Below are 25,624 nucleotides of genomic sequence, written 5' to 3'. Positions count from 1 at the left end.
ACATCAAGAGACAGAGAGCGGTACAAGTCCACAGAGAGCGGTCTGACACCAAGAGACAGAGAGCGGTACAAGCCCACAGAGAGCGGCCTGACACCAAGAGACAGAGAGCGGTACAAGCCCACAGAGAGTGGCCTGACACCAAGAGACAGAGAGAGGTACAAGCCCACAGAGAGCGGCCTGACACCAAGAGACAGAGAGCGGTACAAGCCCACAGAGAGCGGCCTGTGCCAAGAGACAGAGAGCGGTACAAGCCCACAGAGAGTGGCCTGACACCAAGAGACAGAGAGAGGTACAAGCCCACAGAGAGCGGCCTGAAACCAAGAGACGGAGAGCGGTACAAGCCCACAGAGAGCGGCCTGACACCAAGAGACAGAGAGCGGTACAAGCCCACAGAGAGCGGCCTGACACCAAGAGACAGAGAGCGGTACAAGCCCACAGAGAGAGGCCTGACACCAAGAGACAGAGAGAGGTACAAGCCCACAGAGAGCGGCCTGACACCAAGAGACAGAGAGCGGTACAAGCCCACAGAGAGCGGCCTGTGCCAAGAGACAGAGAGCGGTACAAGCCCACAGAGAGTGGCCTGACACCAAGAGACAGAGAGCGGTACAAGCCCACAGAGAGTGGCCTGACACCAAGAGACAGAGAGCGGTACAAGCCCACAGAGAGCGGCCTGACACCAAGAGACAGAGAGCGGTACAAGCCCACAGAGAGCGGCCTGATGCCAAGAGACAGAGAGCGGTACAAGCCCACAGAGAGCGGCCTGACGCCAAGAGACAGAGAGCGGTACAAGCCCACAGAGAGCGGCCTGATGCCAAGAGACAGAGAGCGGTACAAGCCCACAGAGAGCGGCCTGACGCCAAGAGACAGAGAGCGGTACAAGCCCACAGAGAGCGGCCTGTGCCAAGAGACAGAGAGCGGTACAAGCCCACAGAGAGCGGCCTGACACCAAGAGACAGAGAGCGGTACAAGCCCACAGAGAGCGGCCTGACGCCAAGAGACAGAGAGAGGTACAAGCCCACAGAGAGTGGCCTGACGCCAAGAGACAGAGAGCGGTACAAGCCCGCAGAGAGCGGCCTGACACCAAGAGACAGAGAGAGGTACAAGCCCACAGAGAGCGGCCTGTGCCAAGAGACAGAGAGCGGTACAAGCCCACAGAGAGAGGCCTGACACCAAGAGACAGAGAGCGGTACAAGCCCACAGAGAGAGGCCTGTGCCAAGAGACAGAGAGAGGTACAAGCCCACAGAGAGTGGCCTGTGCCAAGAGACAGAGAGAGGTACAAGCCCACAGAGAGTGGCCTGACGCCAAGAGACAGAGAGCGGTACAAGCCCGCAGAGAGCGGCCTGACACCAAGAGACAGAGAGCGGTACAAGCCCACAGAGAGCGGCCTGACGCCAAGAGACAGAGAGCGGTACAAGCCCACAGAGAGTGGCCTGACGCCAAGAGACAGAGAGCGGTACAAGCCCACAGAGAGCGGCCTGACCCCAAGAGACAGAGAGAGGTACAAGCCCACAGAGAGCGGCCTGACACCAAGAGACAGAGAGAGGTACAAGCCCACAGAGAGCGGCCTGACACCAAGAGACAGAGAGCGGTACAAGCCCACAGAGAGCGGCCTGACACCAAGAGACGGAGAGCGGTACAAGCCCACAGAGAGCGGCCTGACGCCAAGAGACAGAGAGCGGTACAAGCCCACAGAGAGCGGCCTGACGCCAAGAGACAGAGAGAGGTACAAGCCCACAGAGAGTGGCCTGACACCAAGAGACAGAGAGCGGTACAAGCCCACAGAGAGCGGCCTGATGCCAAGAGACAGAGAGAGGTACAAGCCCACAGAGAGTGGCCTGACACCAAGAGACAGAGAGCGGTACAAGCCCACAGAGAGCGGCCTGACGCCAAGAGACAGAGAGCGGTACAAGCCCACAGAGAGCGGCCTGACACCAAGAGACAGAGAGCGGTACAAGCCCACAGAGAGCGGCCTGACGCCAAGAGACAGAGAGCGGTACAAGCCCACAGAGAGCGGCCTGACACCAAGAGACAGAGAGCGGTACAAGCCCACAGAGAGTGGCCTGTGCCAAGAGTCAGAGAGCGGTACAAGCCCACAGAGAGCGGCCTGACGCCAAGAGACAGAGAGCGGTACAAGCCCACAGAGAGTGGCCTGACACCAAGAGACAGAGAGCGGTACAAGCCCACAGAGAGCGGCCTGTGCCAAGAGACAGAGAGCGGTACAAGCCCACAGAGAGCAGCCTGACACCAAGAGACGGAGAGCGGTACAAGCCCACAGAGAGCGGCCTGTGCCAAGAGACAGAGAGCGGTACAATCCCACAGAGAGCGGCCTGACGCCAAGAGACAGAGAGCGGTACAAGCCCACAGAGAGCGGCCTGATGCCAAGAGACAGAGAGCGGTACAAGCCCACAGAGAGCGGCCTGACACCAAGAGACAGAGAGCGGTACAAGCCCACAGAGAGCGGCCTGATGCCAAGAGACAGAGAGCGGTACAAGCCCACAGAGAGCGGCCTGATGCCAAGAGACAGAGAGCGGTACAAGCCCACAGAGAGCGGTCTGACACCAAGAGACAGAGAGAGGTACAAGCCCACAGAGAGCGGCCTGACACCAAGAGACAGAGAGCGGTACAAGCCCACAGAGAGCGGCCTGACACCAAGAGACAGAGAGCGGTACAAGCCCACAGAGAGCGGCCTGACACCAAGAGACAGAGAGCGGTACAAGCCCACAGAGAGCGGCCTGACACCAAGAGACAGAGAGCGGTACAAGCCCACAGAGAGCGGCCTGATGCCAAGAGACAGAGAGAGGTACAAGCCCACAGAGAGCGGCCTGACACCAAGAGACAGAGAGCGGTACAAGCCCACTGAGAGCAGCCTGACGCCAAGAGACAGAGAGCGGTTCAAGCCCACAGAGAGCGGCCTGACACCAAGAGACAGAGAGCGGTACAAGCCCACTGAGAGCAGCCTGACGCCAAGAGACAGAGAGCGGTACAAGCCCACAGAGAGCGGCCTGATGCCAAGAGACAGAGAGCGGTACAAGCCCACAGAGAGCGGCCTGACACCAAGAGACAGAGAGCGGTACAAGCCCACAGAGAGCGGCCTGATGCCAAGAGACAGAGAGAGGTACAAGCCCACAGAGAGCGGCCTGACACCAAGAGACAGAGAGCGGTACAAGCCCACTGAGAGCAGCCTGACGCCAAGAGACAGAGAGCGGTACAAGCCCACAGAGAGCGGCCTGACACCAAGAGACAGAGAGCGGTACAAGCCCACAGAGAGCGGCCTGATGCCAAGAGACAGAGAGCGGTACAAGCCCACAGAGAGCGGCCTGTGCCAAGAGACAGAGAGCGGTACAAGCCCACAGAGAGCGGCCTGTGCCAAGAGACAGAGAGCGGTACAAGCCCACAGAGAGTGGCCTGTGCCAAGAGACAGAGAGAGGTACAAGCCCACAGAGAGCGGCCTGTGCCAAGAGACAGAGAGCGGTACAAGCCCACAGAGAGTGGCCTGTGCCAAGAGACAGAGAGCGGTACAAGCCCACAGAGAGCGGTCTGACGCCAAGAGACAGAGAGAGGTACAAGCCCACAGAGAGCAGCCTGACACCAAGAGACAGAGAGCGGTACAAGCCCACAGAGAGCGGCCTGACACCAAGAGACAGAGAGAGGTCCAAGCCCACAGAGAGCGGCCTGACACCAAGAGACGGAGAGCGGTACAAGCCCACAGAGAGCGGCCTGACGCCAAGAGACGGAGAGCGGTACAAGCCCACAGAGAGTGGTCTGACACCAAGAGACAGAGAGCGGTACAAGCCCACAGAGAGCGGCCTGATGCCAAGAGACAGAGAGCGGTACAAGCCCACAGAGAGCGGTCTGACACCAAGAGACAGAGAGCGGTACAAGCCCACAGAGAGCGGCCTGACACCAAGAGACAGAGAGCGGTACAAGCCCACAGAGAGCGGCCTGACACCAAGAGACAGAGAGCGGTACAAGCCCACAGAGAGTGGCCTGTGCCAAGAGACAGAGAGCGGTACAAGCCCACAGAGAGCGGCCTGACACCAAGAGACAGAGAGCGGTACAAGCCCACAGAGAGCGGCCTGACACCAAGAGACAGAGAGCGGTACAAGCCCACAGAGAGCGGCCTGACACCAAGAGACAGAGAGCGGTACAAGCCCACAGAGAGTGGCCTGTGCCAAGAGACAGAGAGCGGTACAAGCCCACAGAGAGCGGCCTGACACCAAGAGACAGAGAGCGGTACAAGCCCACAGAGAGTGGCCTGACACCAAGAGACGGAGAGCGGTACAAGCCCACAGAGAGCGCCTGACACCAAAAGACAGAGAGCGGTACAAGCCCACAGAGAGTGGCCTGTGCCAAGAGACAGAGAGCGGTACAAGCCCACAGAGAGCGGCCTGACACCAAGAGACGGAGAGCGGTACAAGCCCACAGAGAGCGGCCTGACACCAAGAGACGGAGAGCGGTACAAGCCCACAGAGAGCGGCCTGACACCAAGAGACAGAGAGAGGTACAAGCCCACAGAGAGCGGCCTGACACCAAGAGACAGAGAGAGGTACAAGCACACAGAGAGCGGCCTGACGCCAAGAGACAGAGAGAGGTACAAGCCCACATAGAGCGGCCTGACACCAAGAGACAGAGAGAGGTACAAGCCCACAGAGAGAGGCCTGTGCCAAGAGACAGAGAGAGGTACAAGCCCACAGAGAGCGGCCTGACGCCAAGAGACAGAGAGCGGTACAAGCCCACAGAGAGCGGCCTGACGCCACGAGACAGAGAGCGGTACTAGCCCACAGAGAGCGGCCTGACACCAAGAGACAGAGAGAGGTACAAGCCCACATAGAGCGGCCTGACACCAAGAGACAGAGAGAGGTACAAGCCCACAGAGAGAGGCCTGTGCCAAGAGACAGAGAGAGGTACAAGCCCACAGAGAGCGGCCTGAAACCAAGAGACGGAGAGCGGTACAAGCCCACAGAGAGCGGCCTGACGCCACGAGACAGAGAGCGGTACTAGCCCACAGAGAGCGGCCTGACACCAAGAGACAGAGAGAGGTACAAGCCCACATAGAGCGGCCTGACACCAAGAGACAGAGAGAGGTACAAGCCCACAGAGAGAGGCCTGTGCCAAGAGACAGAGAGAGGTACAAGCCCACAGAGAGCGGCCTGACGCCAAGAGACAGAGAGCGGTACAAGCCCACAGAGAGTGGCCTGACGCCAAGAGACAGAGAGCGGTACAAGCCCACAGAGAGAGGCCTGACGCCAAGAGACAAAGAGCGGTACAAGCCCACAGAGAGCGGCCTGACGCCAAGAGACAGAGAGAGGTACAAGCCCACAGAGAGCGGCCTGACGCCAAGAGACAGAGAGAGGTACAAGCCCACAGAGAGCGGCCTGTGCCAAGAGACAGAGAGCGGTACAAGCCCACAGAGAGCGGCCTGACACCAAGAGACGGAGAGCGGTACAAGCCCACAGAGAGCGGCCTGACCCCAAGAGACAGAGAGAGGTACAAGCCCACAGAGAGTGGCCTGTGCCAAGAGACAGAGAGCGGTACAAGCCCACAGAGAGCGGCCTGACACCAAGAGACAGAGAGAGGTACAAGCCCACAGAGAGCGGCCTGACACCAAGAGACAGAGAGAGGTACAAGCCCACAGAGAGCGGCCTGACACCAAGAGACAGAGAGCGGTACAAGCCCACAGAGAGCGGCCTGACACCAAGAGACGGAGAGCGGTACAAGCCCACAGAGAGCGGCCTGACGCCAAGAGACAGAGAGCGGTACAAGCCCACAGAGAGCGGCCTGTGCCAAGAGACAGAGAGCGGTACAAGCCCACAGAGAGCGGCCTGTGCCAAGAGACAGAGAGCGGTACAAGCCCACAGAGAGCGGCCTGACGCCAAGAGACAGAGAGCGGTACAAGCCCACAGAGAGCGGCCTGAAACCAAGAGACGGAGAGCGGTACAAGCCCACAGAGAGCGGCCTGACACCAAGAGACGGAGAGAGGTACAAGCCCACAGAGAGCGGCCTGACACCAAGAGACGGAGAGCGGTACAAGCCCACAGAGAGCGGCCTGACGCCAAGAGACAGAGAGCGGTACAAGCCCACAGAGAGCGGCCTGACACCAAGAGACAGAGAGAGGTACAAGCCCACAGAGAGCGGCCTGACACCAAGAGACGGAGAGCGGTACAAGCCCACAGAGAGCGGCCTGACGCCAAGAGACAGAGAGCGGTACAAGCCCACAGAGAGCGGCCTGACGCCAAGAGACAGAGAGCGGTACAAGCCCACAGAGAGCGGCCTGTGCCAAGAGACAGAGAGCGGTACAAGCCCACAGAGAGCGGCCTGTGCCAAGAGACAGAGAGCGGTACAAGCCCACAGAGAGCGGCCTGAAACCAAGAGACGGAGAGCGGTACAAGCCCTCAGAGAGCGGCCTGTGCCAAGAGACAGAGAGCGGTACAAGCCCACAGAGAGCGGCCTGACGCCAAGAGACAGAGAGAGGTACAAGCCCACAGAGAGCGGCCTGTGCCAAGAGACAGAGAGCGGTACAAGCCCACAGAGAGCGGCCTGACACCAAGAGACAGAGAGAGGTACAAGCCCACAGAGAGCGGCCTGACACCAAGAGACAGAGAGAGGTACAAGCCCACAGAGAGCGGCCTGACACCAAGAGACAGAGAGAGGTACAAGCCCACAGAGAGCGGCCTGACACCAAGAGACAGAGAGAGGTACAAGCCCACAGAGAGCGGCCTGACACCAAGAGACAGAGAGCGGTACAAGCCCACAGAGAGTGGCCTGACACCAAGAGACGGAGAGCGGTACAAGCCCACAGAGAGTGGCCTGACACCAAGAGACAGAGAGCGGTACAAGCCCACAGAGAGCGGCCTGACACCAAGAGACAGAGAGCGGTACAAGCCCACAGAGAGCGGCCTGACACCAAGAGACAGAGAGCGGTACAAGCCCACAGAGAGCGGCCTGACACCAAGAGACAGAGAGAGGTACAAGCCCACAGAGAGCGGCCTGACACCAAGAGACAGAGAGAGGTACAAGCCCACAGAGAGCGGCCTGACGCCAAGAGACAGAGAGAGGTACAAGCCCACAGAGAGCGGCCTGACACCAAGAGACAGAGAGCGGTACAAGCCCACAGAGAGCGGCCTGAAACCAAGAGACGGAGAGCGGTACAAGCCCACAGAGAGCGGCCTGACGCCAAGAGACAGAGAGCGGTACAAGCCCACAGAGAGCGGCCTGACGCCAAGAGACAGAGAGCGGTACAAGCCCACAGAGAGCGGCCTGACACCAAGAGACAGAGAGAGGTACAAGCCCACAGAGAGCGGCCTGTGCCAAGAGACAGAGAGCGGTACAAGCCCACAGAGAGCGGCCTGTGCCAAGAGACAGAGAGCGGTACAAGCCCACAGAGAGCGGCCTGACACCAAGAGACAGAGAGCGGTACAAGCCCACAGAGAGCGGCCTGACGCCAAGAGACAGAGAGCGGTACAAGCCCACAGAGAGCGGCCTGACACCAAGAGACAGAGAGAGGTACAAGCCCACAGAGAGCGGCCTGACACCAAGAGACAGAGAGCGGTACAAGCCCACAGAGAGCGGCCTGACACCAAGAGACAGAGAGAGGTACAAGCCCACAGAGAGCGGCCTGACACCAAGAGACAGAGAGAGGTACAAGCCCACAGAGAGCGGCCTGACGCCAAGAGACGGAGAGCGGTACAAGCCCACAGAGAGCGGCCTGAAACCAAGAGACAGAGAGCGGTACAAGCCCACAGAGAGCGGCCTGACGCCAAGAGACGGAGAGCGGTACAAGCCCACAGAGAGCGGCCTGACACCAAGAGACAGAGAGCGGTACAAGCCCACAGAGAGCGGCCTGAAACCAAGAGACGGAGAGCGGTACAAGCCCACAGAGAGCGGCCTGACGCCAAGAGACGGAGAGCGGTACAAGCCCACAGAGAGCGGCCTGACGCCAAGAGACAGAGAGAGGTACAAGCCCACTGAGAGCGGCCTGACACCAAGAGACAGAGAGCGGTACAAGCCCACAGAGAGCGGCCTGACGCCAAGAGACAGAGAGCGGTACAAGCCCACAGAGAGCGGCCTGTGCCAAGAGACAGAGAGCGGTACAAGCCCACAGAGAGCGGCCTGAAACCAAGAGACAGAGAGCGGTACAAGCCCACAGAGAGCGGCCTGACGCCAAGAGACAGAGAGCGGTACAAGCCCACAGAGAGCGGCCTGACGCCAAGAGACAGAGAGCGGTACAAGCCCACAGAGAGTGGCCTGTGCCAAGAGACAGAGAGCGGTACAAGCCCACAGAGAGCGGCCTGACACCAAGAGACAGAGAGCGGTACAAGCCCACAGAGAGCGGCCTGATGCCAAGAGACAGAGAGCGGTACAAGCCCACAGAAAGCGGCCTGACGCCAAGAGACGGAGAGCGGTACAAGCCCACAGAGAGCGGCCTGACACCAAGAGACAGAGAGCGGTACAAGCCCACAGAGAGCGGCCTGACACCAAGAGACGGAGAGCGGTACAAGCCCACAGAGAGCGGCCTGACACCAAGAGACAGAGAGCGGTACAAGCCCACAGAGAGCGGCCTGACGCCAAGAGACAGAGAGCGGTACAAGCCCACTGAGAGCAGCCTGACGCCAAGAGACAGAGAGCGGTACAAGCCCACAGAGAGTGGCCTGACGCCAAGAGACAGAGAGCGGTACAAGCCCACAGAGAGCGGCCTGACACCAAGAGACAGAGAGCGGTACAAGCCCACAGAGAGCGGCCTGACGCCAAGAGACAGAGAGCGGTACAAGCCCACAGAGAGTGGCCTGTGCCAAGAGACAGAGAGAGGTACAAGCCCACAGAGAGCGGTCTGACGCCAAGAGACAGAGAGCGGTACAAGCCCACAGAGAGCGGCCTGACACCAAGAGACGGAGAGCGGTACAAGCCCACAGAGAGCGGCCTGTGCCAAGAGACAGAGAGAGGTACAAGCCCACAGAGAGTGGCCTGACAGCAAGAGACAGAGAGCGGTACAAGCCCACAGAGAGTGGCCTGTGCCAAGAGACAGAGAGAGGTACAAGCCCACAGAGAGTGGCCTGTGCCAAGAGACAGAGAGAGGTACAAGCCCACAGAGAGCGGCCTGACGCCAAGAGACAGAGAGCGGTACAAGCCCACAGAGAGCGGCCTGACGCCAAGAGACAGAGAGAGGTACAAGCCCACAGAGAGCGGCCTGTGCCAAGAGACAGAGAGCGGTACAAGCCCACAGAGAGCGGCCTGTGCCAAGAGACAGAGAGAGGTACAAGCCCACAGAGAGCGGCCTGACACCAAGAGACAGAGAGCGGTACAAGCCCACAGAGAGCGGCCTGTGCCAAGAGACAGAGAGCGGTACAAGCCCACAGAGAGCGGCCTGACGCCAAGAGACAGAGAGCGGTACAAGCCCACAGAGAGCGGCCTGACACCAAGAGACAGAGAGCGGTACAAGCCCACAGAGAGCGGCCTGACACCAAGAGACAGAGAGCGGTACAAGCCCACAGAGAGCGGTCTGACACCAAGAGACAAAGAGCGGTACAAGCCCACAGAGAGTGGCCTGACGCCAAGAGACAGAGAGCGGTACAAGCCCACAGAGAGAGGCCTGACACCAAGAGACAGAGAGAGGTACAAGCCCACAGAGAGCGGCCTGACACCAAGAGACAGAGAGTGGTACAAGCCCACAGAGAGCGGCCTGACCCCAAGAGACGGAGAGCGGTACAAGCCCACAGAGAGCGGCCTGACGCCAAGAGACAGAGAGCGGTACAAGCCCACAGAGAGTGGCCTGACACCAAGAGACAAAGAGCGGTACAAGCCCACAGAGAGTGGCCTGACGCCAAGAGACGGAGAGCGGTACAAGCCCACAGAGAGCGGCCTGACGCCAAGAGACAGAGAGCGGTACAAGCCCACAGAGAGCGGCCTGACACCAAGAGACAGAGAGCGGTACAAGCCCACAGAGAGCGGCCTGACACCAAGAGACAGAGAGAGGTACAAGCCCAAAGAGAGCGGCCTGACGCCAAGAGACAGAGAGAGGTACAAGCCCACAGAGAGCGGCCTGACGCCAAGAGACAGAGAGCGGTACAAGCCCACAGAGAGCGGCCTGACACCAAGAGACAGAGAGCGGTACAAGCCCACAGAGAGCGGCCTGTGCCAAGAGACAGAGAGCGGTACAAGCCCACAGAGAGTGGCCTGTGCCAAGAGACAGAGAGAGGTACAAGCCCACAGAGAGCGGCCTGACGCCAAGAGACAGAGAGAGGTACAAGCCCACAGAGAGCGGTCTGTGCCAAGAGACAGAGAGCGGTACAAGCCCACAGAGAGCGGCCTGTGCCAAGAGACAGAGAGCGGTACAAGCCCACAGAGAGTGGCCTGTGCCAAGAGACAGAGAGAGGTACAAGCCCACAGAGAGCGGCCTGACGCCAAGAGACAGAGAGCGGTACAAGCCCACAGAGAGCGGTCTGACACCAAGAGACAGAGAGCGGTACAAGCCCACAGAGAGTGGCCTGTGCCAAGAGACAGAGAGCGGTACAAGCCCACAGAGAGCGGCCTGACGCCAAGAGACAGAGAGCGGTACAAGCCCACAGAGAGCGGCCTGACGCCAAGAGACAGAGAGCGGTACAAGCCCACAGAGAGTGGCCTGACACCAAGAGACAAAGAGCGGTACAAGCCCACAGAGAGTGGCCTGACGCCAAGAGACGGAGAGCGGTACAAGCCCACAGAGAGCGGCCTGACGCCAAGAGACAGAGAGCGGTACAAGCCCACAGAGAGCGGCCTGACACCAAGAGACAGAGAGCGGTACAAGCCCACAGAGAGCGGCCTGACACCAAGAGACAGAGAGAGGTACAAGCCCACAGAGAGCGGCCTGACGCCAAGAGACAGAGAGAGGTACAAGCCCACAGAGAGCGGCCTGACGCCAAGAGACAGAGAGCGGTACAAGCCCACAGAGAGCGGCCTGACACCAAGAGACAGAGAGCGGTACAAGCCCACAGAGAGCGGCCTGTGCCAAGAGACAGAGAGCGGTACAAGCCCACAGAGAGTGGCCTGTGCCAAGAGACAGAGAGAGGTACAAGCCCACAGAGAGCGGCCTGACGCCAAGAGACAGAGAGAGGTACAAGCCCACAGAGAGCGGCCTGTGCCAAGAGACAGAGAGCGGTACAAGCCCACAGAGAGCGGCCTGTGCCAAGAGACAGAGAGCGGTACAAGCCCACAGAGAGTGGCCTGTGCCAAGAGACAGAGAGAGGTACAAGCCCACAGAGAGCGGCCTGACGCCAAGAGACAGAGAGCGGTACAAGCCCACAGAGAGCGGTCTGACACCAAGAGACAGAGAGCGGTACAAGCCCACAGAGAGTGGCCTGTGCCAAGAGACAGAGAGCGGTACAAGCCCACAGAGAGCGGCCTGACGCCAAGAGACAGAGAGCGGTACAAGCCCACAGAGAGTGGCCTGACGCCACACTAGTGGTCCACGCACCACAAAGAGTCCCCGACTCCACACAGAGGGTGGTCCACGCACCACAAAGAGTCCCCGACTCCGCACAGAAAGTGATGACAGACTCCACAGCGAGACCACTGCATGTCTCCACACAGAGAACACAGAAAGACTCCACAGCGAGACCACTGCACGTCTCCACACAGAGAACACAGAAAGACTCCACAGCGAGACCACTGCACGTCTCCACACAGAGAACACAGAAAGACTCCACAGCGAGACCACTGCATGACTCCACACAGAGAACGATGCCAGACTCTACAGAGAGAGTGGTACAAGCCTCCACAACGAGCTCATTGACAGACTCCACAATGGAAGCAACGCAAGACTCCAGAGCGCAGTCCTTGCATGAACATGACCGTGAAGGTCTAGCAACCTTATCTGAGCAACCAGCAGCAGACGATGCAAGCCTGCCACGCTCAAGTGCACAGCAAGACGTCTATGACAGTCTACCACACTCACGTGAACAACAAAAAGAGAGTATGACAGTCTACCCAGATTATTTTAGCCACCAGAAGAAGACTCTGACAGTCTACCCAGCTCATCTAACCGACAAGAAGACACTGAAGGTCTACCCACTGTATGTGCGACAAGTGACAAAGGCTTCACAATTCCCATACAAGATGTGCGACATCTCAGCGAGACTGACAGATCTCAGCTAGAATGTACAGAGGCACTCGACAATCAAAGTGAGGTTACTAGTGACTCCAGTGACACCACGTTAATTCAAACCTCTCCATTCACTAGCCGAGTGTCATAGTAACCCGATGTAACCTCTCTGTTCACTAGCCTAGTGTCATAGTAACCCGATGTAACCTCTCCATTCACTAGCCTAGTGTCATAGTAATCGATGTAACCTCCCCTCTCTCCGCAGCCCACCTGTAATGTGGGCTCTCCATTTCCGCTCCGCCAGTTGGCGGAAACGGCCTTTGTGGCCCCGCCAGCTGGCGCGGAAATGACATCTCCGGGCGGCGCATGCGCGGGAGCGTCAGCGGCCGCTGACAGTTTCCCACGCATGCGCAGTGGTGGGAGTCTCTTCTGCCTCCGCCATGGTGGAGACCGTGGTGGAGGCGGAAGGGAAAGAGTGCCTCCACGGCACAGGCCCGCCCGCGCCGCCTTGTCCCGCCGGTAAGGTAGGTGGTTTAATTTACGCCGGCGGGACAGGCATTTTAGCGGCGGGACTTCGGCCCATCGGGGCCGGAGAATCGCGGGGGGGCCCCCGCCAACCGGCGCGCCGCGATTCCCGCCCCCGCCGAATATCCGGTGCCGGAGACTTCGGCAACCGGCGGGGGCGGGATTCACGCCACCCCCCGGCGATTCTCCGACCCGGCGGGGGGTCAGAGAATCTCGCCCAAGGTTAGTGAACAGTTGATTTACTATGACACTAGGCTAGTGAACGGAGAGGTTACATTGGGTTACTATGACACTAGGCGAGTGAACAGAGAGGTTACATTGGGTTACTATGACACTAGGCGAGTGAACAGAGAGGTTACATCGAACACTATGACACTAGGCTAGTGAACGGAGAGGTTACATCGATTACTATGACACTAGGCTAGTGAACAGAGAGGTTACATTGGGTTACTATGACACTAGGCGAGTGAACAGAGAGGTTACATCGAATACTATGACACTAGGCTAGTGAACGGAGAGGTTACATGGATTACTATGACACTAGGCTAGTGAATGGAGAGGTTACATCAGGTTACTATGACACTAGGCTAGTGAACAGCGAGGTTACATCGAATACTATGACACTAGGCTAGTGAACGGAGAGGTTACATGGATTACTATGACACTAGGCTAGTGAACGGAGAGGTTACATCGATTACTCTGACACTAGGCGAGTGAACAGAGAGGTTACATCGAATACTATGACACTAGGCTAGTGAACGGAGAGGTTACATCAGGTTACTATGACACTAGACTGGTGTGGAGATGCCGGTGTTGGACTGGGGTGAGCACAGTACGAAGTCCTACAACACCAGGTTAAAGTCCAACAGGTTTGTTTCGAATCACTAGCTTTCGGCGCGCTGCTCCTTCCTCAGGAATCTGGGTGAGAGGGGAGGCCAGGTCGCAGTGTTTGGGGCTGAGATGGGTAGGGGTGGGGGGGAGTTTTTGCAGGGCAGGTAGTACAGATCAGATCGGTGTGACTCAGTCACAGCAGCACAGAGACATTTAAGCGGTTTCATTCGGGCCTTCATGTGTCGCAAAGCCTGGGAATCCCAGCCTGTGGGTGATAACCATAAAAGTGAAAATATTGTGGACTGACCGCACCCACCTTAGAGGGAATTGGTCACCTGACCCCCTCCCCTGATCTAGCTCTGTTAAGGCGTGTTGAGATTGGGCTGGCCTGTTCAAAGGTTTTTAAAAAACCCTGCCCCCCCCACCCCACCCCACAAGCACCTCCTGCCACCATGTATCTGCGAGAGGGTTAAAATGACTCATGACTGGGACAGAACTGACACTGCCAATGGCAGCCATTTTGTGAGTCCGATAGCAGCCTTTAACACACGGACATTCGCCACCACCTTTGTGCTTCACAGCGAAGGTCAGTGTGTGCAACGGCCTAATCTATGGTGCCAGAACGTGTTAATATCTCTGTCCTGTCTTTCCAGAACTCGATCACCTGAACACCTGTACTGATCCAGGATTCCCTGAGCACGGAAGCAGGACTCCGTCTCCCAGCGGACTCTTGTACGAGGGTGCCCTGCTGAGGTTCCGCTGCCGGCACGGCTATAAACTAAAAGGGCCACCCAAGGTGGAATGTGAACGACAGGAAGATGGCAGCCTGATCTGGGAACCCAGCACAACTCCTGTGTGTCTCTCTGAACGTGAGTTAAAGAGCAGGAAATCCCCCAGCTAGAGGAAGCAGCAGTGTCGGGGAGAGGGATCTTAGCTCAGTATTGTCATTCAGTGACACTTGTAGGAAAATGTGTTTGACTGCACATTTGCAATTGTGCGTGTGTAAGCATGTACACGTGTGTATGCCTGTACATGTGTATGCCTGTACACATGTGCATGCCTGTACACATGGGTATGCCTGTACACATGTGTATGCCTGTACACATGTGTATGCCTGTACATGTGTGTATGCCTGTACACATGTCCATGCCTGTACACATGTGTATGCCTGTACATGTATGTATGTCTGTATACGTGTGTATGCCTGTACATGTGTATGCGTGTACACATGTGCATGCCTGTACACATGTGTATGCCTGTACATGTGTGCATGCCTGTACACATGTGCATGCCTGTACACATGGGTATGCTTGTACACGTGTGTATGCCTGTACACGTGCGTATGCCTGTACATGTGTGTATGCCTGTACATGTGTATGCCTGTACACATGTGCATGCCTGTACACGTGTGTATGCCTGTACACTTGTAAATGTCTGTACATGTATATATCTGTGTCTTCATCTTTGCGTATGTCTGTACATGTGTGGTCCCGGGTTCAATTCCTGCTTTAGGTGACTGTGTGGAGTTTGCACTTTCTCCCCGTGTCTGCGTGGGTTTCCTCCGGGTGCTCCGGTTTCCTCCCACAGTCCAAAGATGTGCAGGTTAGGTGGATTGACCATGATCAATTGTCCTTTAGTGCATGGGTGTGGGTGTAGGTAGGGTGCTCTTTCAGAGGGTTGTTGCAGACTCGATGGATTGAATGGCCTCCCTCCGCACTGTAGGGATTCTATGTCAGTACGTGCAGGGGTATGTCTGCACGTGTCAGTATGTGCATACATAATACAATCATAGAAACATAGAATTTACAGTGTAGAAGGAGGCCATTCGACCCATCGAGTCTGCACCAGTCCTTGGAAAGGGCCCACGCCTCCACCTCATCCCCATAACCTAGTAACCTCACCAACCTTTTGGACACTAAGGGGCAATTTATCATGGCCAATCCACCTAACCTGCACATCTTTGGACATTAGGAGGAAACCGGAGCACCCGGAGGAAACCCACGCACACACGGGGAGGACGTGCAGACTCCACACAGACAGTGACCCAAGGCCGGAATTGAACCTGGGACTCTGGAGTTGCGAGGCAGCAGTGCTCACCACTGTGCCGCCCCATGTGTATGTCTGCAGAGACAGCACGGTGGCGCAGTGGGTAGCACTGCTGCCTCGCGGTGCCGAGGACCCGGGTTCGAACCCAGGTCACTGTCTGTTTGCACATTCTCCCCGTGTTTGTGTGGGTTTCAGCTCCACAACCCAGGGTGGGTGAATCGGCCACGCTAAACTGCCCCTTAGTGTCCAAAAAGTTGGTGAGGTTACTAGGTTATGGGGATGAGGTAGAGGCAGATTCAATGGGCCGAATGGCCTCCTTCTACACTGTAAATTCTATGATTCTATGATTTTATTATGTATGCACATACAGACACGTTAATCCCTTAATTGGATACACAAATTTTTTAAAAAATGTGTATGGGTTCTGTCTTGTTATGCTCTCGGCGTAGCATAAGCGGCGTCCTTGTGGTGCACTTGACAAAGGAAGGTTCCGACGTGGAGATAACCAACATGTTTATTAAACTATTTACACTACTATTACTCGGGTTCGCCACTACTGCTAATCCTACTTTAGCTACCCAGACTGACTAACCAGTTGCTGCAATCCACGTGGTGGGTGTAATATTGAATCAACCCTGTGTCTCAACTCACTGACTGTCTCCACTGGAAAGAGGCAGATCATGTGTGTGGTGTCCTTTATATATGGGTTGGTGTAATGCCCTCCTGTGGCCGTGTCACCTCCTTGTGTATCGTGAATGCCCATTGGTCGTGTCCTATCAAACTGTTCTATTGGTTGAGTGTCTGTGTGTCATGTCTCTGGTGCTCCCTCTAGTGTCTAGCTAGCCTACATGTATTTACATTAACCCCTTGTGTCTTTACAGTGATGCATATCACCACATCCCCCCTTTTTAACATGTTACATATTTTCTGTACACTTAAAGAAAATTGAACAAAAAACAGGTAGATAGGTTATGGAATGTACAAGTCATCAGAACAGTGATTAAACAATACGTCCAAATCAAATGTGCGAGTCCAAAACCCTTCAATCATCATGGTCAAATGTCTCTCTTGGTGGGGTGGTGAGTTTGATGGTGGCATGTCCTTGTGAACGCCATCGGTGTCCCTGTGCCACAGGAACCAAGAAGTGGTCAAATCACTTCGCTGCCTGATTTGGAGTCTTTTTTTCCCGATGTTTGTGATGATGCTGTCGGATGGCATCTTGTAGCTGATAGGTCGTTGACGTTGAAGAGGCACCATCAACAGTATCATCCGAGGTCATGTCATATGTGGAAGTTGGATAATACTGTGCATACTGGTTTTGGCCAAATGCTGTGTAGGAAGAGTAATCCTGATGAGAACCGTTGAAGCTTGTCGAATTGGAAACAGAATTGCAGCTCACATAAAAACCGGGTGATGGTGTGAAACTAGAACCTTGCATCTGATAGGAATATGCCGTCTGGCCAGGCTGGGGTGCAGCAAATCCTGGGCTGTAACTAAGGAATCCAGTCTGTAGTGCAGATTGCGCTTGCGGGAGTCCTCCTTCGGTCTTGATTCCATTAGTGGGCAATCTGTGGTGCTGGCCTGTTTGAGAATATGCTGCATAGACTGCTGGCTGCTGCATGCCTGAATACTGGGTTTGTCCAGCATGAGCTGTCATTGGCTGCACTGCTGGTGTGGAAAGAATGTGTGGGCATGGCTTGGAAGGATATAGCTGTGGTGAATATTAGTGTATTCCTCTTGGACTGTAGCCACCACTTGTTATTACTGACCCAGTGTAATTGTCAAGTGATCCATCTCCTGTCGTCGTCGTCACCCTGAGAGTGCCATCACTGAGGTTGCGGCACTCCCTGCCTGGAGTAAAGTCCGGCTTACGTGAATCAGAGTTGGCGTTTGGTTGCTCTCCACCTGGAGTCTGGTCTGTTTTAACTGAGTCAGTGTTGTTTTGTTGATGCTCCCCGTCCGGAGTCTTAGCAGGTTCACTGGAGTCAGCTGAGATTTCTAGAAGCTGCACGTCTGGAGTCGGAACATGCAGGAATGCATTGACTAGTGGAGAGGTTCGAGCGAATGAGGGTGGAAGTATCGTGGTGTCACCGGAGTCACCAGTGGTCTCACAGTGATCGTTGAGTGCCTCTGTACACATTCGCTGAGGTCTGTCACTTTGCACATCTTGCATGGGAAGTGGGATGTTGTTGTCACTCGTCTCACATACCGTGGATAGAGCCTCAGTAGCTGCTTGTTTTCACTAGGGCTGGGTATACTGTCAGAGTCTTCTCCTTGTGGCTCAGACAATGTGGGTGGACCATCATAGTCGCTGTGTTCTTCATTTGGGCTTGGACTGTCATCGTCGCTTTGTTCTTCACTGTAGCATGATAGACCGTCATGGTCGTCCTGCTGTGCACTGGAGCGTGGTAGACTGTCATAGTCTTCTTGCTGTTTACTTGAGCATGGCAGACTTGCATCATCTGCCGCTAGTTGGTCAGAGGAGGTTGCTAGACCCTCATGGTCTAGAACACAGAACATAGAACATTACAGCACAGTACAGGCCCTTCGGCCCTCGATGTTGCGCCGACCTGTGAAACCACTCTAAAGCCCATCTACACTATTCCCTTATCGTCCATGTGCCTATCCAATGACCATTTGAATGCCCTTAGTGTTGGTGAGCCCACTACTGTTGCAGGCAGGGCATTCCACGCCCTTACTACTCTCTGAGTAAAGAACCTACCTCTGATCTCTGTCCTTTATCTATCTCCCTTCAATTTAAAGCTATGTCCCCTCGTGCTAGACATCACCATCCGAGGAAAAAGGCTCTCACTGTCCACCCTATCCAATCCTCTGATCATCTTGTATGCCTCAATTAAGTCACCTCTTAACCTTCTTCTCTCTAACGAAAACAGCCTCAAGTCCCTCAGCCTTCCCTCATAAGATCTTCCCTCCATACCAGGCAACATTCTGGTAAATCTCCTCTGCACCCTTTCCAATGCTTCCACATCCTTCCTATAATGCGGCGACCAGAATTGCACGCAATACTCCAAATGCGGCTGCACCAGAGTTTTGTACAGCTGCAACATGACCTCTTGGCTCCGAAACTCAATCCCTCTACCAATAAAAGCTAACACACCGTACGCCTTCTTAACAACCCTCTCAACCTGGGTGGCACCTTTCAGGGATCTATGTACATGGACACCGAGATCTCTCTGCTCATCCACACTACCAAGAATCTTACCATTAGCCCAGTACTCTGAATTCCTGTTATTCCTTCCAAAATGAATCACCTCACACTTTTCTGCATTAAACTCCATTTGCCACCTCTCAGCCCAGCGCTGCAGCTTATCTATATCCCTCTGTAACTTGTAACATCCTGCCGCACTTTCCACAACTCTACCGACTTTAGTGTCATCTGCAAATTTACTCACCCATCCTTCTACGCCCTCTTCCAGGTCATTTATAAAAATTACAAACAGCAGTGGCCCCAAAACAGATCCTTGTGGTACACCACTAGTAACTGGACTCCAGTCTGAACACTTCCCATCAACCACCACCCTTTGTCTTCTTCCAGCTAGCCAATTTCTGATCCAAACTGCTAAATCTCCCTGAATCCCATGCTTCCGTATTTTCTGCAGTAGCCTACCATGGGGAACCTTATCAAACGCTTTACTGAAATCCATATACACCACATCAACTGCTTTACCCTCATCCACCTGTTTGGTCACCTTCTCAAAGAACTCAATAAGGTTTGTGAGGCACAACCTACTCTTCACAAAACTGTGTTGACTATCTCTAATCAAATTATTCCTTTCCAGATGATTAAACATCCTATCTCTTATAAACCTTTCCAAGACTTTGCCCACAACAGAAGTAAGGCTCACTGGTCTATAGTTACCGGGGTTGTCTCTACTCCCCTTCTTGAACAAGGGGACAACATTTGCTATTCTCCAGTCTTCTGGCACTATTCCTGTAGACAAAGATGACTTAAAGATCAATGCCAAAGGCTCAGCAATCTCCTCCCTAGCTTCCCAGAGAATCCTAGGATAAATCCCATCCGGCCCAGGGGACTTATCTATTTTCACACTTTCCAGAATTGCTAACACCTCCTCCTTATGAACCTCAAGCCCTTCTAGTCTAGTAGCCTGAATCTGAATATTCTCCTCGACAACATTGTCTTTTTCCTGTGTGAATACTGACGAAAAATACTCATTTAGCACTCTCCTATCTCCTCGGACACCACGCACAATTTCCCACTACTGTCCTTGACTGGTCCTACTCTTACCCGAGTCATTCTTTTATTCCTGACACATCTATAGAAAGCTTTAAGGTTATCCTTGATCCTACCTGCCAAAGACTTCTAATATCCCCTCCTGGCTCTTCTTAGCTCTCTCTTTAGGTCCTTCCTAGCTAACTTGTAACTCTCGAGCGCCCTAACTGAACCTTCATGTCTCATCTTTACATAAGCCTCCTTCTTCCTCTTGACAAGTGTTTCGACTGCTTTAGTAAACCACGGTTCCCTCGCTCGACCACTCCCTCCCTGCCTGACAGGTACATACTTATCAAGGACACTCAGTAGCTGTTCCCTGAACAAGCTCCACATTTCAATTGTGCCCATCCCCTGCAGTTTTCCTCTCCATCCTGTTCCATCCTGTTTCCTCGCCGTCTTGTTCCTGCAAGGACTGCGCTTTGGAGTCTTGCTTTGCTTCTATCATGGAGTCTGTCCACGAGCTCGCTGTGGAGGCTTGTGACACTGGAGTCACTTCTTGTTCATGCAAGGACTGCGGTGTGGAGTCTTGCGTGTCTTCTGTCGTGGAGTCTGGAACCCTGAGCGGTGCATGGACCACGCTCTGTGTGGCAGCAGGTCGCTCTCTGTGGGCTTGTACCGCGCTCTGTCTCTTGGTGTCAGGCCGCAGCAGAATCCTGCACTCAAATCTGAAGATCGAATCCGCGTCTGCGTCGGATTCAGTACGGGGGTCGCCATTTCTAATGAAAAAACCTTTGTCCGAGTCGCACTCCTCCAGGACCATATCATCACTGTTTGTGTCGGAGCTGGCATGGGGCTCGCGATGTCCAGAGAAAAAAATAAAGGCCGGTGTCGTAGTATTCAAGGTCTGTGTCATCGCTTTGGGCAGTGCTAATTGCTTGTTGCAGGGTTTTGCGGAGGTTACTTTCAGTTCCTGGTTGAATTTGAGGCATTGTGCTGTCATTCCAGGTGAAAGAAGCTTGTTTTACGGCTTTAAGAGATTTTTTTCGTGATTTGGGACATTTCCCCTTTAAATGGGTGTAGTCCGGCGCCTCTGACGTCATGACGCGCGTGATGTCAGACGTAGGATGCGTTTGCGCATATCGCTGTTCCTGTACTGGTGATGTGGAGATGCTGGCGTTGGACTGGGGTGGGTACAGTAAGAAGTCTTACAACACTAGGTTAAAGTCCAACATGTTTGTCTCAAACACTAGCTTTCGGAGCACTGCTCCTTCCTCAGGTGAATGAAGAGGTATGTGCTGTACTGGGTTCCTGTACTGGGGCCGTTTTCGCAACTGCGCATGCGCACACGGACCTTCCCTTCTGTGCACTTCTCGCGCAACTGCACATGTGCAGTACCTTTATAAAGATGGCCGCCGATCAAAATTATTCTCTGCTCCGGGATTTCGGCCTCGAGGTGAGGACTGGCGGTTCTCTTACCGTTTTCAGCTGGTTGGAGTGTGTTTTCCTCACAGTATTTACCGAATTTGTCCTGGACTGCCTGGAAGTCGCTCCTGTTTTGCCCTTTGGAGAACTTGAATTTCTTCTGCTCTGGCATCGGCGATGGTGAGGAGAAGCTCTGTCTTTTCAGCATCGGCCACGTCTTGTAGGTCGGCTGCTACCAGGAAGATTTCAAACCTTTGCCGGAATGCCCGCCAGTTTTCGCGGAGATCGCCATGGCACTGGAGCCTCTGCGGAACTGGGATCTCGAACATCGTGCCTGGGTATTGTTGCTGGTTGTCACTGTACGCTGAGGTATGGCTATATGGATTGAAACAGTTCACTCTGGTACCATGTCTTGTTATGCTCTCGGCGTAGCATAAGCGGCTTCCTTGTGGTGCACTTGACAAAAGAAGGTTCAGACGTGGAGATAACTTCAACACGTTTATTAAACTATTTACACTTCTATTACTCGGGTTCGACACTACTGCTAATCCTACTATAGCTACCCAGACTGACTAACCAGTTGCTGCAATCCACGTGGTGGGTGTAATATTGAATCAACCCTGTGTCTGTACTCACTGACTGTCTCCACTGGAAAGAGGCAGATCATGTGTGTGGTGTCCTTTATATATGGGTTGGTGTAATGCCCCCCTGTGGCCGTGCCCCCTCTGTGTGTATTGTGAATGCCTATTGGTCGTGTCCTATCAAACTATCGTGTCTAGCTAGTCTACATGTATTTACATTAACCCCTTGTGGCTTTACAGTGATGCATATCACCACAGGTTCCCTGTCACGAGTGGTACCAAGAAAGGCAGCGTAACAACTCCAGATCTATTTACCATCTATTCTGTGGTGATGCTCTTGTGAGTGCTGAAAGATCTGAACATAGGAGAACACATTCAGGACAGACAACAGCCTCTTCAGTGTGTAAAGGCTGACGGCTCACAAAATGACCACACAACAGCTCCTACGAGCTCTTTGTTTCCGACGACCATGCTATCATACTGGAGGTCGTCCATCTGCTCAAACCTCAGGACATACCCCTGGCCACAAACCCTACAGTCACAATTAACATTACTCAGTGCAGCAGCTCTGCTGTCTGGGGACTGTCCTCAGCAGCAACACCACAGTGTCGATGAAATCACTCATTGCCTGGTCAAGACAAACACAGCATTTGGCAAGTTCACCCTCAAAGCTCTGGTCATGGAGTTGTCTCAAAACAAAGATCTGTGGTTTATGTTTCATCTGTGAATAATCCTCAAGAATAGGGACCTTTATATTCCCTTCGATCCCTTTAGGGCAGCACGGTAGCATTGTGGATAGCACAATTGTTTCACAGCTCCAGGGTCCCAGGTTCGATTCCGGCTTGGGTCACTGTCTGTGCGGAGTCTGCATATCCTCCCCGTATGTGCGTGGGTTTCCTCTGGGTGCTCCGGTTTCCTCCCACAGTCCAAAGATGTGCAGGTTAGGTGGATTGGCCATGATAAATTGCCCTTAGTGTCCAGAATTGCCCTTAGTGTTGGGTGGGGTTACTGGGTTATGGGGATAGGGTGGAGGTGTGGGCTTGGGTAGGGTGCTCTTTCCAAGAGCCGGTGCAGACTCGATGGGCCGAATGGCCTCCTTCTGCACTGTAATTTCTATGATAATCTATAAACTAGGGATACTGGCCGTTAGGTGGGTCGATTGCCTACCTACGTCGGGCTCAGGTGGAATCACCAAGACTGCCCTGTGGGATCTTTCGGAGCAACAGTTGTAACTCCCAGCCGAATAGCACCTGGGTCGCCAGATTTGTTGTACCTGCTGAACCTCAGCGTGTCTCCAATCCGCATACAATGGACAAATTACCACACGAGCTGCATGCAATAATACTTGTTCTATACACACACCAAGCATGTTAGTCATCACACACACATGCAGGTTGGGCTCTACACTAACACACATGAAAGACCAACTTAACTTCCAGGTGACTGGCATGTGCAGAACAGATACGGCCGCATCTGGAATCCTGTTTCCTGGTAGTGCTGGGTGTCTGTCGCTGAGCGTCGGTGTCCCCGGCTCTGGTCTCTCTGTGGGTGGCGTGGATGTTCCCCTCCCCGTTGTTGTCGGCGATCGAAAGAGAGAGGGTGGTGGGCTGCGCAGCACCTTTTATCCCTTGCAGGTTTGGGCGGTCCCAGGAAGATGGCCAATAGATCGATCAGGCCTCGATCACCCTGATTGATCTCAACCAATTGGTGGTGGACACCTCGATGGCGGGGCGGGTCCCAGTCGGCCATGGCCGTTAGTGTCCAAGGCTCGGAGGCCTTCCCAAATAAGGAAACCAACGCCACCAGGTCCACCACATTTTGTTAGCTTCTACCTGGAGCCCATTGTCCCTGGATGTCCTTTCAATGGCCTTTTCCCTGTGTTAGTTTCTGCAAGGTCCGGGCTGCAGCCCCGGTAAATTTGCAAGCTGCAGCCTGTCTCTGTGTTGGCCAATTTCCCATCGTTATGTGCGAGCGGCCATTTTGGATGGCCACACCCCTCATCCTCACCCCTCACCCCCCCTCACCCCCGGCCTATTAACCGCCGGTGTCCCCGGTCCTCGGACCCGTCCCTGCTGCCGGGGCACTGTAGCTTGGCATTACCCTCATTGGGGGCTGCCTTGGGTGTGGCCCTGGGTGGTCCCCAGGTGGGTGGCTGGCTGCCGCTTGGGCGGGGTATTCGGTGCCGAGGGGGGCACTGTGGCCGGGGGTGGGGGGGCGGGTGGTTGGCGCACCCATTCGGCCGGTGCCACTCTGCAGAACCAGGGGCTGGGGTGTGTGGTCAGTGGCTGGCATGCTTCGAAGGTTACCTTGGAACTGCCCCCGGCTGGACCACGGAAGACCAGAAAATGCAGGTCCTGCATTCCAGGGTGAGCCCGGAGATCTACACGCTCATCGAAAACGCGGAGGATTTCCCGACGGCGCTCGCCATGCTGAGAGGGATCTACATTCGGCCCGTAAACCAGGTCTACGCACGCCACCAACTCGCGACGAGACGGGAAATCCCCGGAGAATCGCTGGACAAGTTCTACAGCGCGCTGTTGATATTGGGAAGGAACTGCAACTGCCCGTCGGTGAGCGCAAACGAACATACGGAGCTCCTAATCAGGGATGCTTTTGTGGCAGGTATGACTTCTTCCCAAATTCGCCAGCGACTCCTGGAGAGAGACTCATTAGGACTCGCAGAGGCACGGGCCCTTGCGGCCTCCCTTGACGTGGCCTCACAAAATGCCCACGCCTACGGCCCTGACCGCGCGGCAGCCCCTTGGGCTCCGTGGACCCCCGTTGCGACCGACTCCCCGGCACCCCCCACACCCCCGCAAGCCTGCGCGGCTAGAGAACCAGACCATCACGGTGGGCCCCGCTGCTATTTTTGCGGGCAGGCGAAACACCCCCGGCAGCGCTGCCCGGCCCACTCAGCCATCTGTAAAAGCTGCGGCAAAAAGGGGCACTACTCAGCGGTGTGCCAGTCCCGGGGGTTCGCCGCTATCTCTGGGGGAGAACGGGGACAGCAGACTCAACCCCCCCCCAACGACCCATGTGCAGCCCGCGGGCGCCGCCATTTTGGGTCCCGGACACCACGCGGGGAGGATGGGCACCGCCATCTTGTGAACCCCCCGCCACGTGCGATCCATGGGGCCGGCCATTTTGTCCGCCCCCGACCGCGTGCGATCCATGGACGCCGCCATCTTGGCTGATAGCCAAGGACCCCAGCATAGACGGTTCCACGGGGTTGAAGAAAACGCCACGATGCAACAACCAAGACTGACTTCGGTGACCCTCGACCAGTCGCTGCCCCGGACGCTCCAAATGGCAACAACAACGGTGCTGGTCAACGGGTTCCAGACGCCGTGCCTGATCGACTCTGGGAGCATGGAAAGTTTTATCCACCCGGATACGGTAAGACGCTGTTTTCTTTCCATTCGTCCAAGCGCCCAAAAGATTTTCCTGGCAGCGGGATCCCATTCCGTAGAGATCAAAGGGTTCTGCATCGCGAACCTAACGGAGCAAGGGAGGGAGTTTAAGAATTATACGCTGTATGTCCTTCCCCAACTCTGCGCTCCCACTCTCTTGGGGTTAGATTTCCAGTGCAACCTCCAGAGCCTAATGTTCCAATTCGGCGGCCCGATACTCCCACTCACTATCTGCAGCCTCGCAACCCTCAAGGTTGAACCGCCTTCCTTGTTTGCGAACCTCACCCCGGATTGCAAACCCGTCGCCACTATGAGCAGACGGTACAGCGCTCAGGACCGGATATTTATTCGGTCTGAAGTCCAGCGGTTGCTGAAGGAAGGCATAATCCAGGCCCAGCAATGGTCCCTGGAGAGCCCAGGTGGTAGTAGTAAAGACCGGGGAGAAGCAAAGGATGGTCATAGACTATAGCCAGACCATCAACAGGTACACACAACTAGACGCGTACCCTCTCCCCTGCATATCCGACATGGTCAATCGGATTG

The 25,624-nt window shown here is 55.1% G+C and overlaps 1 protein-coding gene and 1 pseudogene across 1 annotated transcript in view; one reads left to right on the top strand and one right to left on the bottom strand.

Annotated features, from left to right (window-relative positions):
• susd4 (sushi domain containing 4) overlaps nt 1–25,624 on the top strand; it is a 538,061-nt gene that overhangs the window by 225,867 nt on the left and 286,570 nt on the right. The window contains 1 exon segment of the mRNA XM_072500589.1: nt 14,084–14,299. Within this exon segment, the coding sequence (XP_072356690.1) occupies nt 14,084–14,299 (216 nt within the window).
• Nucleotides 15,852–20,581, bottom strand: LOC140411259 (protein phosphatase EYA4 pseudogene; annotated as a pseudogene).

The sequence above is a fragment of the Scyliorhinus torazame genome, chromosome 4 (genome assembly GCF_047496885.1).
Source record: "Scyliorhinus torazame isolate Kashiwa2021f chromosome 4, sScyTor2.1, whole genome shotgun sequence".
Classification (NCBI taxonomy): domain Eukaryota; kingdom Metazoa; phylum Chordata; class Chondrichthyes; order Carcharhiniformes; family Scyliorhinidae; genus Scyliorhinus; species Scyliorhinus torazame.
The sequence above is the reverse complement of the archived record's forward strand: the minus strand, read 5'-3'. Positions and strand labels throughout refer to the sequence as shown.